This window comes from Callithrix jacchus, chromosome 14 (genome assembly GCF_049354715.1).
Source record: "Callithrix jacchus isolate 240 chromosome 14, calJac240_pri, whole genome shotgun sequence".
Classification (NCBI taxonomy): Eukaryota; Metazoa; Chordata; class Mammalia; order Primates; family Cebidae; genus Callithrix; species Callithrix jacchus.
In genome coordinates this window covers 45,108,412-45,123,851 of record NC_133515.1, presented here as the reverse complement: position 1 = coordinate 45,123,851, position 15,440 = coordinate 45,108,412, and the positions used below count along the sequence as shown (strand labels likewise).

The 15,440-nt window shown below is 43.1% G+C and overlaps 1 protein-coding gene across 4 annotated transcripts in view; it reads left to right on the top strand.

Moving 5' to 3' along the window:
* Window positions 1-12,926, top strand: part of ARHGAP25 (Rho GTPase activating protein 25) — a 90,317-nt gene extending 77,391 nt beyond the window's left edge. For all 4 annotated transcript variants that reach the window (XM_035272395.3, XM_035272393.3, XM_017964259.4 and 1 more), the window contains 5 exons: window positions 2,147-2,220; window positions 3,759-3,880; window positions 5,017-5,213; window positions 8,581-9,113; window positions 12,070-12,926. In XM_035272395.3, coding sequence (XP_035128286.3) covers window positions 2,147-2,220; window positions 3,759-3,880; window positions 5,017-5,213; window positions 8,581-9,113; window positions 12,070-12,280 — 1,137 coding nt within the window. In that variant the 3' untranslated portion in view covers window positions 12,281-12,926. The remainder of the gene's footprint in view (window positions 1-2,146; window positions 2,221-3,758; window positions 3,881-5,016; window positions 5,214-8,580; window positions 9,114-12,069) is intronic.
* Window positions 12,927-15,440: the final 2,514 nt, after the last annotated feature.

The following is a 15,440-nucleotide window of genomic DNA, read 5'->3' as shown; positions in this document are numbered from 1 at the left end:
AAACCCAACCAACAACAACAATTCTTGATGATTTTTAAACAAGATTTTCAAATCCAAGTGATCCAAGAAGAAGTTTATGTCACACTGTTCATATGAGGGTTTAGCCTCTTCAAGTAGGTTGGTTAATATCAATGACTATGTTAAAAGCCCTCTCTGGCAAAGTGGTGCACAGAAAAAATCTATAATGAAGACCTAGATTTAACTTTGATTTTTTGGGCATCTAAAATGTGGCTAGTGCACCTGAGAAGAAGCCAAATTCCTAATTTTATTTAATTTTGATTTAGTTAAATTTGAGTAGCTACCTGTGGGAAGTAACTGCTCTATTGGACAGCACAAACTTAGATAATTTTCATAATAATATCAGCCATGCCTAGGATTGTTTTGAGGACTCAGGAATATGATAACAGTGGGTGACTTAAAAATGTTTTCAATATAAGGGGAGGTTTATTATCTTCCATGCTTCAGAATTTATTAGATAGTCTGCTCCATAGAATATATTCACTTAAAATGAATGAAGAAATAGCACCCTAGCCCTGTAAGAAAACACAACTGTGAGAACTTCCATCCCTGACAGACAGTACGGGGAGCATCATGATTTGAATAGGTCCTGACATAAGAGAAAAGCTGACTTTATATTTCAGAATTAAGAAAGGAAGAGAACAATAATGATACGGCTAACATGATACAGGTTTTGTAGCTCTTTTCCAAACAAAAATTAGGTTGCATGATCTGAGGTATGATATTTTGTGCATAACTTACGAATTTTATTGGGGGAGGGAGAAAGGGATATGAAAAATCTTAACTTATATGGTATATCTGCTCAACATTGTGAAAGTAATAACATTGTATGGAGTAAGGTTTAAAAGGCAGCTAAAAAGGTAAATGTTTCAGATGGCATCTCATCCCTGGGTTCTGGGGAAAGTAAAGGAGGCACCTAGATACTGTTCTGACAATAAGATTCCCACCCCTGCACTCACTTTAGACCTGCTTCTCCCAGCTTTTTTCAATCTCAGGGTCTCTGAGAGTTTCCACCTCTGTGGCAGTGCATGTCTACACACAGGGACCAAGGTCTTTCTCAATGGTGAAAACATGGCAGAGGTGGCAGCTGGGAGGGGTGAGTCTGTAGCAACCTTTGCAACCTTTTACTTGACTCAGCTGAAGAAGGGATCTCAGCATGAAGCTGACACTGCACTAAGAAGGTCTACATCTACAGGAGGTGCCACCTGTGGGCTGACAAGGCTGGAGGGTGCGTTTTCTGCAGGAGAGCTGCTCAGGTTTGAGGAGTGCCTGCATGCCGCATGGAAATTGTGTACCCTCTTTTTGTTTTGTTTTGGAGACAGAGTTTTGCTTTTTCATCCAGGCTGGCATGCAATGGCTTGATCTCAGCTTACTGCAACCTCCGCCTCATGGTTTCAAGCGATTCTCCTGCCTCAGCCTCCCGAGTAGCTGGGATTACAGGTGCACACCACCACACTCAGCTAGCGAATCATGTACTCTCACAAGCACCACGTTGCAGATGGTGATTACAGACTCTGTAGGCAGCTGTGGTTGATAATACAGAAAAGCTCCCTTCCCTCATCTCTCTGGCACATGCATTCCTTGTAGACCTTGCCTGACATCCACAGCCATCCACTGCAGAGCATGAACAGTCTCACCGTGCACTGCCCTCCAGCATCTTCTGCCTGTCTGTCTCCCAGCAGGTCTCAGCTAGGCCATAGTGCTTGAAATCCTTCTCAGAAGTATCCTCCTTTTCTCACCAGTCTTAAAGTAATTCTGAGATAGCTTATTATGCTCTTTTTCTTTATTGAGTTGTTACATCTCAAGCATTCATTAAGCAAACAATTATCGTATGAGTTGTTAAACGGTCCTTCCTTAGAGTAGCTCAGGGTCAAGGGTAGGGTGCAGTGGCATAATCACAGATAAATAAAAAATATGCTTAACAAAAACTATGAACCTTTTTTTTGAAATTCTATGATAATTTAGAGCTATTTTCATTTTTTTTAATCCGTAAAACTACAGGGGCAGGAATGACTGCCAAAGTGCCGTTTCTACACAGATACAGCAATTCCGTTCCAGGGTCTTCTTGCTGGCACGTGGGCAGGGTCATTTACCGGTAAATGATTTGCTTGTGTACATCTCTTCCCAGGCTCAGCAGGAGTTGATGAAGCAGCTCTCCATCCTTCCTCGTGACAACTATAGTCTCCTGAGCTACATCTGCAGGTGAGAGGCCCCTGGTATCAACTCTATGGTTTTCAACCCCATCAGAAAGAAGCTCCTAGTTAGAAGAGGAGGGACTACTTTTATGAACACAGAGATTCTGGTCCAGCACTTTGGAATATCAGCTCCATTCACATAACACTAAAGTAGCTTCCTGTATAATTTCCAGGATTCTGAAAACCTGGTTGACCAATTAAATGAACATGCTCCCCACTTTAGGCCTGCCTCAGCACTGCCCAGAGTACTGGGACATGCAAGAGAACCCAGAATCCTTATAATGTTTCCAGAATGATCTCCCATCTTCGTGACTGTGTGCCGGGGAGACATTCATTCTGGGTCGCCCTTGTTATTCTCCTTCAGCACTTTCTGGAGACCTGCTGTGCACCATCCCTGTGGCAACTCTAGCTGTGGATTGACCCAGATCTGGCTGGGCTGGGAACTAGGATATTCATCCCAGACAGACCTGAATTATGTCTTTTATTTTTTTTTAATAGTTTGTTGTAGTTCCTAAATTATAAAAGTCATACTTGCTTGACTTGGAAACCAGGAAGATATAGCAAATGGTTAATGAGAAATAAAAAGGACCCACAATCCCCTCACCTAGCAATAAGTACTATTAACACTTGCGTTTTTCCTTCTGGGTGTTTCCTCCTTCATGATAGATCTTTTCATACCTCAGTATAAATATAGGGTAACAATATTCTATACTAAATCAAAATTATACCATATGTATTTTTATATATGTGTATATATATATATATATATATATAAAAGATTGTATCCTGCTTTTTTGGTTTAATTTTTTATTGTGAGCATTTCCCTTTGTCACAGAATTAGATTATAAATAACTTCATAGTATTTCATAATGTTCCATCATTTGGACACATTACCATTTATTTAATAATTGCTCTGTAGTTGAAATTTTATTGCTTCATTCTATCAATTTTTAAATGGTTCTTAGAGTATTTAGAAATTCCCTACTTTTACAGTGAATCTAAGAGCTTTGTGCCTCAAAGGGGTGGAATTTTAGTAAAAATTCAGTGTTATGGAGCACCTGCTGAGAATTAGCAATGCTTATGCTCTAATCAGAGGATGAGAGCAAGGAGGTACCATGGATTCCCTAGCCCTGAGACATTCTTACTGATAAAGTGTTTCTCTCTGGAGACTTGGGTGGGATGGGTGCTGAGAGCTGGGTTATAAGCCTATCAAGGCAAGACGTGGATATGGTCAGATATCCATTTTACCTTTTCTAGTCCACTCTTAGCTCCTGAAGTGGCTCTTACCTCCTGCTTATATGATTCCACCCAACTCCCCAATACAACATCCCAGCAGGTGGGCAGGACTCTCCTGGTTTCTCTTCCTTCCTTGGTCTTGGATCTTTCAGGATGAGTCTAAATTCTTGTGGGCAGAGCAGGCTGGTCTCATTCCTGAGACTAGGAGGAAAGCATTGAGATCGAACCCAGAGTTCTCATTGGAACTGTGTGGTGCTTCCTCCTGGCTACTACCTGCTTTCTGCCATGGGATTTTTTGGCTGCCTCCAGGTTCCTGCATGAAATACAGCTGAACTGTGCTGTTAATAAGATGAGCGTGGACAACCTGGCTACTGTGATTGGTGTGAATCTCATCAGGTCGAAGGTTGAAGACCCTGCTGTGATCATGAGAGGTATGGCTGGTCGCGTAATGAAAGCAGGTGCACAGGAAGTAACAAATATAGCACTCCCCCTGATATTTGTGTATTGCTCTACAGTTTGTCAAGCATTTTCAGCTGGCTATCTTTCTCATCTGAATTATGCAGTAGCCTTGTGAGGTAGGCAGGGCAGGAATTGTGTCCATTTTCCAGATCACAACAAAAGACAGAGGTCAAGGGTTTGCCCAGTGGTCCCAGAGTACAGTAGGCTAGCACAAAAATAGCTAGCTTGTATTTCTTAGTCTTTCATTACTTTTAAATACCCTTAGCCAGATCAAGCAAGCAGGTTTCATTGTATTTACTTATTTATTTACCGAGATGGAGCCTCACTCTGTTGCTGAGGCTGGAGTGCAGTGGTGCGACCTCAGCTCACTGCAACCTCCCTCTCCTGGGTTCAAGTGATTCTCCTGCCTCAGCCTCCTGAGTAATTGGGACTACAGGCACATACCTCAACACCTGGATAATCTTTGTGATTTTAACAGAGACAGGGTTTCCCCATGTAGCCAGGCTGGTCTCGAACTCCTGACCTGAAGTGATCTTCCTGCCTCAGCCTCCCAAAGTGCTGGGATTACAGGCATGAGCCACCGTGCCATGCCAGGTTTTATTTTATAAGCCAGCTCACAAAGAGGCTGCATATGAAACTGTGCTGGGCAGGCTTCTGAGGTTGTGTTTTGGTTCAATGAACAAAAGTCCTGGCATAGAGTACTGATATCTGCCATGGATGTGGGCCAGGGGCAGTAAGCCTGGCACGTATTTGCTGTGTGTCTGATAAGAACCAGATGTCATAATGAGGACCACATCATGAGAGAAAGCTGTTTTCATTTTTTCTTCTGTTTTATTGCCTACTTTCCTGATCAAAAACTAATCCAGTGGACTATTGGCTCCCTCTAAAACAGCTCCCTCTTTCATTCTACTCCCATGTCCTTTTATTCCATCCCTTTCAACATAATCTCCAACTCCAAGCAATTAAAAAGGGTCTTTTGACAAGGTAAATTAGGCCCTTCTGGGCCCTGTAGTTGTAGAACCGAGTCTGGGGACATCCACAAGTGGAGATCCTTGAGGACTGACTACCTGCCTCCTACACTACACTACATATCTTTTTCTTCTTTCAGGGACTCCTCAGATCCAAAGAGTGATGACTATGATGATTAGAGATCATGCAGTCCTTTTCCCCAAGTCCAAGGATGTACCCCTGTCACCCCCTGCCCAGAAAAATGACCCCAAGAAAGCTCCAGTGGCCCGAAGCTCTGTGGGCTGGGATGCCACTGAAGACCCCCGAATTTCTAGGACAGACAGCTTCAGTAGCATGGTAAGTGCAGAGAACCGTCTGCTTTCATTGGGTTTTTCCTTTAGTCCAGGCGATTCCATGTAAGGCCTGCTCTGGGGTAGCAATTTGGGGAGTTTTAGATGAGGCAGTGGCAGTGGACACAACTGATACAGACTCATCTGAACATACCTAGAAAGCCTGGCCTCTTTCCAAATCTAGTTCTTTCTTTCTTTCTTTATTTCTTTCTTTCTTTTCTTTCTTTCTTTCTTCTTCTTTTTTTTTTTTTTTTTGAGATGGAGTATCACTCTGTCGCCCAGGCTGGAGTGTAACAGTCTTGGCTCACTGCAACCTCTGCCTCCCAGGTTCAAGCAACTCTCCTGCCTCAGCCTCCTGCGTAGCTGGGACTACAGGCACATGCCACCACACCCAGCTAATTTTTTGTATTTTTAATAGAAACAGGGTTTCACCATGTTAGCCAGGATGGTCTCGATCTCCTGACCTTGTGATCTGCCTGTCTCAGCCTCCCAAAGTGCTGGGATTATAGGCATGAGCCACCATGCCTGGCCTCCAAATCTAGTTTCTATTGGTGTTCTTGAGGGGTGTGAGTGACAAGTGTGCCAATTGCCCAGTGACTGAGCAATGAGAGTCCTCACTGAAGCCTACTCTAAAAGAGAGACTCAAATGAAGCCCAGAGAAGTTCAATGGAAAAAATGTATATCACATTGCAAATGTTTTTATGAGAATCGTTGAAAATTCTGGGTGAACGTCCAAAGAAAACTGGTTTCCTGCTAACCCATGAAACGTGATTCCTTTCTCAGAGTATGTGATGTGTTTGTGTAATATTTCTCATTCCTCGATAAGCTGTCTCAGCCGTGTCAGCCCCCACGTTTGTGCTGAAGGGTTGAAACTCACGTTCCCAGTGTCCAAAAGCTCTGCTGACTCTGAAATGTAGACTATGTGAGGGCAATAATTTACAAAGGTCAAATATTTTTATATATTTATAGGAACAAATATTTTTACAAATAACATGTGGACTTTATATAATAGCTTGGTCTTTACGTGTGGCAAAAAAATGGATTTAAGATTTCTAGTTGACCAGATGATTCAAGTTACCTACCGTACTGTGAACCCTAAAGATTTTTTTAAAAGGCAGATAATGAGTAGTGGTTGTGATTTTTCTTAGGATAGGTATTTCTGGCTGCAATGCATTTTACTAACACTCTAACACTAAAATAAAATTTTAAAATGCTCATGCTTCATGTAACAAGATCATCCCAGAGTCCTTGAGAATAGCCATTATTGTACTCATTTAACAGATTTCTGGTGTTTATAGATTTCTGTGGGCAGGAACTATGCTGGGAAATTTATACTGATCACTTCTAGGGTCCTCAAATTACATAACATTGTAGGGCAGAATTTAGCATTTGTATTATGTTATTGAGGAGCAGAAACTCAGAGAGGTTGAGCAGCTGGCCCAACATAGTTGCACTAACTTGTTATAGAGGAGGACTCAGATCCAGTTCTTCCTTCAGGACCCAGGTGCTTCTAACTCCAGATGGGGTTTCTGAAGCAAATGATTGGCTACCAAGGTCAAAGGGAGGGCTCGAACCCGATTGTCTGATTTTATGTTTAGGTCTCACTTGATCTTAGCCAAGAGGAGCTAAGAAGCAATTGATTTTATGTTTAGGTCTCATATTCTCTCTCCTTTTTCTTTATGATTTCATTAAAAAATATATAATATATGCACATGATTCAAATAATCAAAAAGATAGAAAAAAGTATACATTGAGAAGTTCTACTCCCTCCCGTATTCTCACCCACCCCATCCTTCATTGCCTTCATTATCTTCTTATCCTTCCAATGTTCATTGTTCATTTTTCAAAATACAAGAAAACATGAGTGTAATTTACCTCCTTTTTTACACAAATGTAGTATAATTCTCTCTCTCTCTCTCCAGTCACATACATACACACACATTCACACATGCACTCTCACATATAACTTTGTATCTTGAATTTTTGTACTTAGCAGTATATCCTGGAGACTTTTTCATGTCAATGCCCAGACAACTACCTCATATGACCTCATCTTTTCAAGAGGTACATAGTGTCCCATTCTGTAGTTGTACCAATCCCTATAGATAAACAGACTGCCTTCAGTTCTTTGTGGTTTTTTTTTTTTTTTTTTTTGAGACAAGGTCTCACTTTATCACCTAAACTGGAGTGCAGTGGTGTGATCACAGCTCACTGCAGCCTAGACCTCCTGCTGAAGTGATTCTATGGCCTCAGCCTCCCAAGTAGCTGGGACTGTGAGTGCATACTACCATGCTGAGCTAAATATTTTTGTGTATTTTTTGTAGAGACAGGGTTTCACCATGTTGTCCAGGCTGGCCTCAAACTCCTGAGCTCAAGCAATCCACCCTCCTCGGCTTCCCAAAGTGCTGGGATTATAGGCATCAGCCCCTGCACCCAGACTTTCAGTTCCTTAGACTACAAATCAAGCTGTAATAAATAACCTTGAACAGACCTTCTTTTGTACTCAGGTAGATGTACCTCTCACATACATTTTCAGAAGTGGGCTTGATGGGTCAGAGGGTAAATCGATTTGACTGTGTGATTTTAAAATAAATTATTGTTGGAGTTTGTGTCATTTTATGCTTCCAGAAGCAATGCATGAAAGAACTGTTTTCCCACACTTCCACCAGCACAGCATGTTGTCAAATTTTAGGAGTTTGCTCATGTGATAAGTGAGAACTGGCCTTTCAGTAGTTTTAATTTTAATTTTGAGTTTCTCGTATTATGAGAGAGGCTGAACACCTTTTCTTAGGTACAAGGGCCAGTTTTATTTTTTCCACTGTGAGCTGCCTAATCTTGTCCTTTGACCATAATTATATTGGTTTTTAATCTTTTTCTTCTCAATTTTTATGAACTTTATCTATTAAGGAGAGTAACCAGTTGTCTGATATGCATTGCAAATATTTTTTGCCAGTTATTTGCTTTTTTAGTTTGGTATGTGGTGATTTGTTTCTTTGTTTTATTTTTGTTCCTTTTAATTTTTTAGGTCATGGAAATCAAAGGTCAAATTTATCAAACTTTTACGGCTTCTGGGTTTTCAGTCATATTTACACAGACCACCCATTCTAAGATTACCCAAAGATCCCACTTTAGGACTCTTTAACCACAAACAAACACTTGATTTTGGTCAGCACTTCATCTCTAGAACATGGTTCCTTTAGTGCAGTATCGTTTTGGAAAAAATGCCAATGCAGATAATCAACTAATGTGGTATATTAAGAGTTTCATCGGTATGCTACCAGGAAACATTGGTTTTGGGGTCTCTAATCCTTCTTGGGAGCATGACACACAGAGGTGAAAACCCCATGTGACATCCGTGGCCATTTCTTTTCTAGACAAGTGACTCTGACACAACCAGCCCCACCGGACAGCAGCCAAGGGATGGGTTTCTGGAGGACAGCAGCAGAGCACCCAGGGAGAAGCCAGGAGATTGGAAGATGCAGTCTCGAAAAAGGACACAAACACTCCCTAACCGGAAATGTTTCTTGACATCAGCTTTTCAAGGTGCCAACAGCAGCAAAATGGAAATCTTTAAAAATGAGTTCTGGTCACCTTCTTCAGAGGCAAAGGCAGGGGAAGGGCACAGGAGAACGATGTCTCAAGACTTGCACCAACTTTCTGACTCCCAGCGGACTTCTACCTATGATAACGTCCCTTCCCTGCCAGGGTCCCCTGGGGAGGAAGCCAATGCACTCTCTTCCCAAGCCTGTGACTCCAAGGGAGATACTCTTGCCAGTCCAAACTCTGAAACTGGGCCTGGAAAAAAGAACTCTGGAGAAGAGGAGCTTGATTCTTTGCAGAGGACGGTCCAGGACTTACAGAAGGAAATAGAAACACAGAAGCAAATGTATGAGGAACAGATTAAAAAGTAAGTCACAGACAGAGGGGCACTGGTAGGCACTTGACTTCCATCTTTAGAGACAAGAGGGATTGTTCTCATCCGCCAGAGAAGTCACATCATAGAGCTTCCATTTTTGGAAAAACAGTAATCTATAACATGCCTAGGAAGGAAAGAGCAAAGGAAACAGTGAGACAACTAAATGGGTGAATACTCTAAATTTTAGACTAGATTTGGGAAATATAAATATCTAGCTTAAGTAGCCTAATCAACAATTTCCAAACAGTGGTTCTTTAAGAATCAACATGTGTTAATTAATTTAAAGAAACTTAAAAATAATTTTTTATGTTAAGTTCATTCATTGATTCTGCAAACATTCCTTGAGCCCCTCCTCTGTGCAAGCCACATTCCGGTTATTAGGGAATAGCAATGAACGAAAGAGACAAAATTCCCTGTACTTTCAGAACTTTTTTCTAGTGGGGACAGATGGACAATACAAATATATAATGAAATATATGTTATGTCAGCTGATGGCAGGAGAAAAATTAAGTGGGTCAGGAGGTTGGAAATTTCAAGGAATGGGTTCCAGTGTAAAATGAGTTCTGGTCAGGGAAGGGGGTCAGGGAAGGCCTCCCTGAGAAAGGCAGCAGGTAAGTAAAGGCCTGAAGGAGATGAGGAGTGAGTCAGGTGCCTAGATAGGAGATGATCATGGCTGGTGCTGAGGCTGTGAGAAAGGAGCAGGCCCCCATGGTTCCACCCAGGAAGAGTGGAAGCTGCCTGGGGCTAGGGAGAATGATTAGAAGGAGATGAGGTGGAGAAGTACAGGAGGCCAGGACACAGGAGGGTTTTGTCAGCCACTGGAAAGCCTGAGTAAGACGGAAGCTTCTGGGTGGTTTCAACCTGGTTTATTCTTCACTGGGTCCCTGGCTTCCTGAGCACCAGCTACAGGGGGGCAAACAGAAATGGGAGGCCAGTTAGGCAGCTGTTGCCACTGTCACATGCAAATTCCCAAGATCCATGCACACAATTTGTTCTCCTGGTTAGGTAAAGTATTTTCTTGAAATCTTTTTCACACTACTGATTGGCTGGCAAATTTGTTTTCAGGAAAGAAAACCTTGATCTAGCTGTGCTCATATCAGCACTAGTCATGAGGCAGTGAAATGTGAATTAGTGGGCTCTTAGATTTATGGATACATCTTAGTCCAGCAGATTCAGGTATCTGAAGGGAAGGCTTCTGTGAACCCTCATTCACTGTTCCACATAGAAAGCTGCCATCTAGAAGCAAAATGTAACTTTTTTGTCTAAGAACCTGAAACCAATTTTTTGTAGAATTAAAGATTTCTGTGACGCCTTGGCAGGGATTGAAGCAGTGTGAGACCAGAGAAGTCTCACACTTCTCTGATACCCTGTTGAAGATACTCAGACATGATGGCAAGTGCTGTGGAGAAAAATAAAGTGGGTATCTTCAATGGGGTAGGAAAAGAACTGGCTGTCACAGAGGTAGCCAGTTTCCTACCCTGTTGAAGACATGAGTATCTTCAACAAGATAGGAAAAGAACTGGCTGCCACAGAGGTGGCTGCTCCTCCTGAATGGAACAGAGTCTTCTGAATCCAGCTGTTGGGGAAGCCTCCCATCCCAGGCTTCTGAGCCTACAGAGATTCTGCCTCCCCACTGGAACCCATCAACAGGACCTAGCACAATGCCTTACATGGAATTTCTTCCAGAGCCAGAGGGGTACAGAAAACTTGGAGGAAAAAAGTAGATTTGTAATGAGAGGGCCAAAGGAATGAGATCAATTTAGCTTTAAGAAGAGGGCTGGGCATGGTGGCTCAAGCCTGTAATCCCAGCACTTTGGGAGGCTGAGGTGGGCTGATCGCAAGGTCAAGAGATCGAGAGCATCCTGGCTACCATGGTGAAACCCCGTCTCTACTAAAAATACAAAAATTAGCTGGGTACGGTGACATGCGCCTGTAGTCCCAGCTACTTGGGAGGCTGAGGCAGGAGAATTGCTTGAACCCAGGAAGCGGAGGTTGCAGTGAGCCGAGATTGTGCCACTGCACTCCAGCCTGGCGCCTGGCGACAGAATGAGACTCTGTCTCAAAAAAAAAAAAAGAAGAGATAGGCGGGGGTAGGCAAAGTTCTGAAGATGAATTTTTACCCACAGAATAGGCCAAGGCCTTTGAAGATAGAACCAAGTTATGAGCTCACATGAAGGCTCAAGTTTCCCTTGTGCAAATGGGTAGGCCACTGGGGGAGAAGGGAGGCACACTCTACCGAATGAAATTCTGAAACAAATTTTCAGTCACACAATCAGCATATGTACACTCATTCCTAAGGGTCAATTCAGCACACTCTGGTAGGGCGGTACCTGGCACTACATTAGGATTTGGGCAAATACCAACAAAAATCCTGGCAATGCAGGAATCCCACAGATTCTTCATCTGGCATGGAATTCAGAAATGCGAGTGAGACTGCCAGGACCACTGCTCCCCTAAGGGCAGGTCCCTCTGTTTCTCCAAATCTTGGTTCTCAGGAAATCCTTAATAAGAGAGGGTGCCAGTCTATGCTCTCCATGGACACAGGATGAGGAGGCACTCAAGAGCACAGAGTGTGAGAAATCTGGAATACAGATGGGCTTCCAGGACTGATACAAGGTGCTGTGGGAGTGAATATACTGATCTATTAGAACTGGTCTCTTCTTTCAAAGACTTTGTTACCTGGTAGAAGATACAAAACAAAATGATATTAAAAAAAACAGAATACATGTCACAAGATAGTGTTAAATGACAAAGGAGGGGCTCAGAAGTGCTGTGGGAATTCAGGTTTCTTGGGACATCTTCATGTGGGAAGAGGGACATATCTGAGAGGTTGGATAAGGGTCTTATGATTTGAAAAGGAAAATGAGCAGAAGGTTGTGAGCAAGGGTGAAGGAAGAGCCTAGAATGAATGCCATATTCTTTCATTCTTTTCTTTCCTTCCCTGTAGCCTTGAGAAGGAGAATTATGAAGTTTGGGCTAAGGTGGTGAGGCTCAATGAAGAACTGGAGAAGGAAAAGAAGAAGTTTGCAGCCTTAGAGATCAGCCTCCACAACGTGGAGCGCTCCCGGGAGGATGTTGAGAAGAGGAACAAGGCCTTGGAAGAAGAAGTCAAGGAATTTGTCAAATCCATGAAGGAATCCAAGACTGAGGAGGCTTAAGGGTCTCAAGAGTACCGCAAGGATAGCCTGAGAGACCCATCTCTGACTCCTTTCTCAGTGCTACCTGATGATGGGGAAACAAAATTACTCTCTAAGAGGGAAGGGACATTTTGAAGGAGACGTCAACTTTCCTCATAAATAAAAGAATGGAGTTTGCAGGAAGGGGAGGGTGAGCAAAGATGTGTGCGGACATCTCTGACCGTCCATTGCTATGTTCAAAGGGATCGTGTTATTTCATTCTGGTCTCAGGCATGACCATGTCCAGCAAAGACGTTTGAAGCAGGTCACATCTCAGGACCCAGGCGATAGACTGGCCCCAACAAGGGCTGAGCTGAGGTGTGATTAATTCTTTGTTTTTTGTATGGAACAGCTCACCTTGTCAGACAGCCTCAGGGCATCTCTGAGACACAGGGGCAGAAAATGACATTCAGCTTTTGAGTCCTCATCTGTGTAATACCGTGTTGTTGGGGGCTGCATCTGCTGAAGCCAGAACCCCATTCGGCTACCCCACCATGATGCCCATTCTCCAGGGTTCTCCAACTTATTATTAGACTAAACCAGAACAAGCAACAAACTGTATTTATAAAAGCAAAATGATGAGAAAATTATGTTAGAATAAAGCAAAAAAAAAAAAAAAAAAAAAAAAGCAAGGCTATTGCTCATCCACACAGCACTTTTGTGAGAATTAGCAGAAGACACTCCTTCCTTGGAGCAGATGAGTTGGTCACCAGGACATGGGCTGGATTTCGGTCCTGACTTGCCTTTCAGGGAGAGGTATTTCTGTACTTCCTGAGCCCCCATTTTTTTCTGTGTTTCACACAATTATTGTGGGATTTATATGAGAAGATATAATCTAGTCCCTACTTGCCTTTTAATTGTCTATGGACGGCCTGGGAACAAAGGCTTCCTACTATGATATGACCTCTTTATAGGTTTGTTGTGGGTTTAGGTAGTAATTGTCATGATAGTAGTTTCTTTTTTCCTATTTCACCAAAATGCAAGTGATTTTACCCTTTATAGGGGCAACAGGCACTAGACCATAGGTGGGAGAGGGGCTTTCCCAATGGACAACTGATTCTTCCCCTTCTATGTCAAGCCAGCCTGGCAGAGGCCCTGGTCAGATCCCAAACCTCTAGGTAGGTAGGCTGTTGTTACCATTCTAATTAGATGGTCTCCCAGCTCTTTTGACTGGGTACCTCGTCAACAGAAAATGTTTGAGCATACAACCCCCAATATATTTATTTATTTATTTATAAATTATATACATGTACTGCTATAGTACTCCACATTTTTATTATAAAACACACAGAACAGTAACTGAATAATGATGAGTTAAAAACAAAGACTGATAGATGTTCCCAAGTGTACTGTCAGCTCTGGAGACCCCGACCCAGTTCCCCAGCAAGTATTACCTGTACCAAATTCATATCGTTCATCCTATTGCTCCCACAAATGTACTTGAACTCTTGAAGCCCCGAGGCTTAAATAGTGGTTTGGAATCTATGGTTACTGCAGTGAGTTTAGCCTTCCCCAGCACATGCACCTCCTCTGTCATTCCTTTTTTTCTCTCTCTTCTTCACTCTAGTTAGTCTTTCCTTCCTATGGCCATGACTTATTACCAACAGAGTGAAAATACGGACAGGAGCGTCCGTGTTTCTTATACTCAGGCCCTGCTCCACCAACGCAACAGCCTTTTTGAGGACCAGATTGATGGAGAGGGAGGGTGACTCTTAACAGTATTCCCATCTAGGCCTGCTTGCAGAAGATTGAGGGGAAATTAACCTGAATATTCATAAGAAAAGCAATAAAAAACTTGGTTTCCTAAGTTTTCAGTGTTTTTAAATTACAGAATAGCAAACATGGAAACACTTACTGACCACCCGATTTACGTTTGTGAGTGCCTGCATTTCTGCGAGGCACATATCCTTGTGTTCTCCCACAGATTCCTCACACTGGCTCTTTGTGGGCTAAAACAGAGTTGAACAAGGAAGTGGCTGCTGTCACAATTTCCAAAGGAAGCATTTGTCTGAAGGTACAAAGAGGAGGTTCTCAAGTCTGTTTTGAGGTCCCTGTCATTGGACCTTGCTGGGTCCAGGAGCCAGAGCTCACGCTGAGTGGGAACCTTTGGATCCCAACTACCTCCTGGTTTGCCAGTGTCTCTCATTCTATTTTTTTCACCGGTATTATTATTATGAGCTGTTGGCCTTGGAAGCACTGCAAGTGTCAGTCTCTCTTCACAATCAAGAGAAGAGTCTGGCTCGCTTAAGTTGCCACTAGTTGCTCCTATGCCACCTTGCATACAAGGAGAACACAAGAAACAGGGGTTTTCTAGGACCCTGGGACCTTATGAGTCCAAGAGTCACATGAGAACCCCTCCATCCTGCTGGGAAAGGCTGGGAGGAAGGAGTCCCTGAGGGCCAGAAAAGAAGATCCGGGATCTGATGGCACTGTTTTAATGCCCTCAGAAGGCATGCATATGATTGCATGACAGGGTAGCTCCAGGCCTCACCTGAACAAAAGGGCCAGGTTCTAGAAGGCAAAACCTGGAGACTGACCTGTGTCAGGTGTGCTATTGGACTCTGCAGCTCCTACCTGTATTTCCATGGACAGGACTCTATCAAATCTGCCTTTTTCCCAGCCACACCCTTACCTCTAAGTTACCCACTCTTCTCTCTGCTCATGGGCTAAGAACCTAGAAAGGTCTTCAAAGTGCATTTGAAAACCCCTTGCCCTCTTCCCTTCAAACTCCTTTTCTGTTAGAACCTCAAGCCTGCCCCTTATCAGGGTACTCTTATCTTAAGTTTGGGGCAGATATGATGGTTTTCCAGTAAGACTGTACACTGGATAGGACGATTCGTACTAGAGGATTGGCTGGGATGATTCCCTTCCAGGGGGTTCTGGTCAGAGTCTGCAGTCTGGAGAGACTATGTGCAGCACTCCTAGTGCAGAGACAGCTGCATAGGATGTAAACTAAAAATATGTTGTTGTTTTGACCAACTTCCTAAAACTGCTCAAAGTCCTGTCCCCTCAGAAAAGAATGAAGCAGAAGACTCCCTCCCAGGCTGCTCAAGGCTGCTGAGAGGGGGAGGCCAGAGAACACAGTGGCACAGCAACTGCTGGCTGGATTCCACAGGCTCTGGACCAGAAGATGCATGTACAC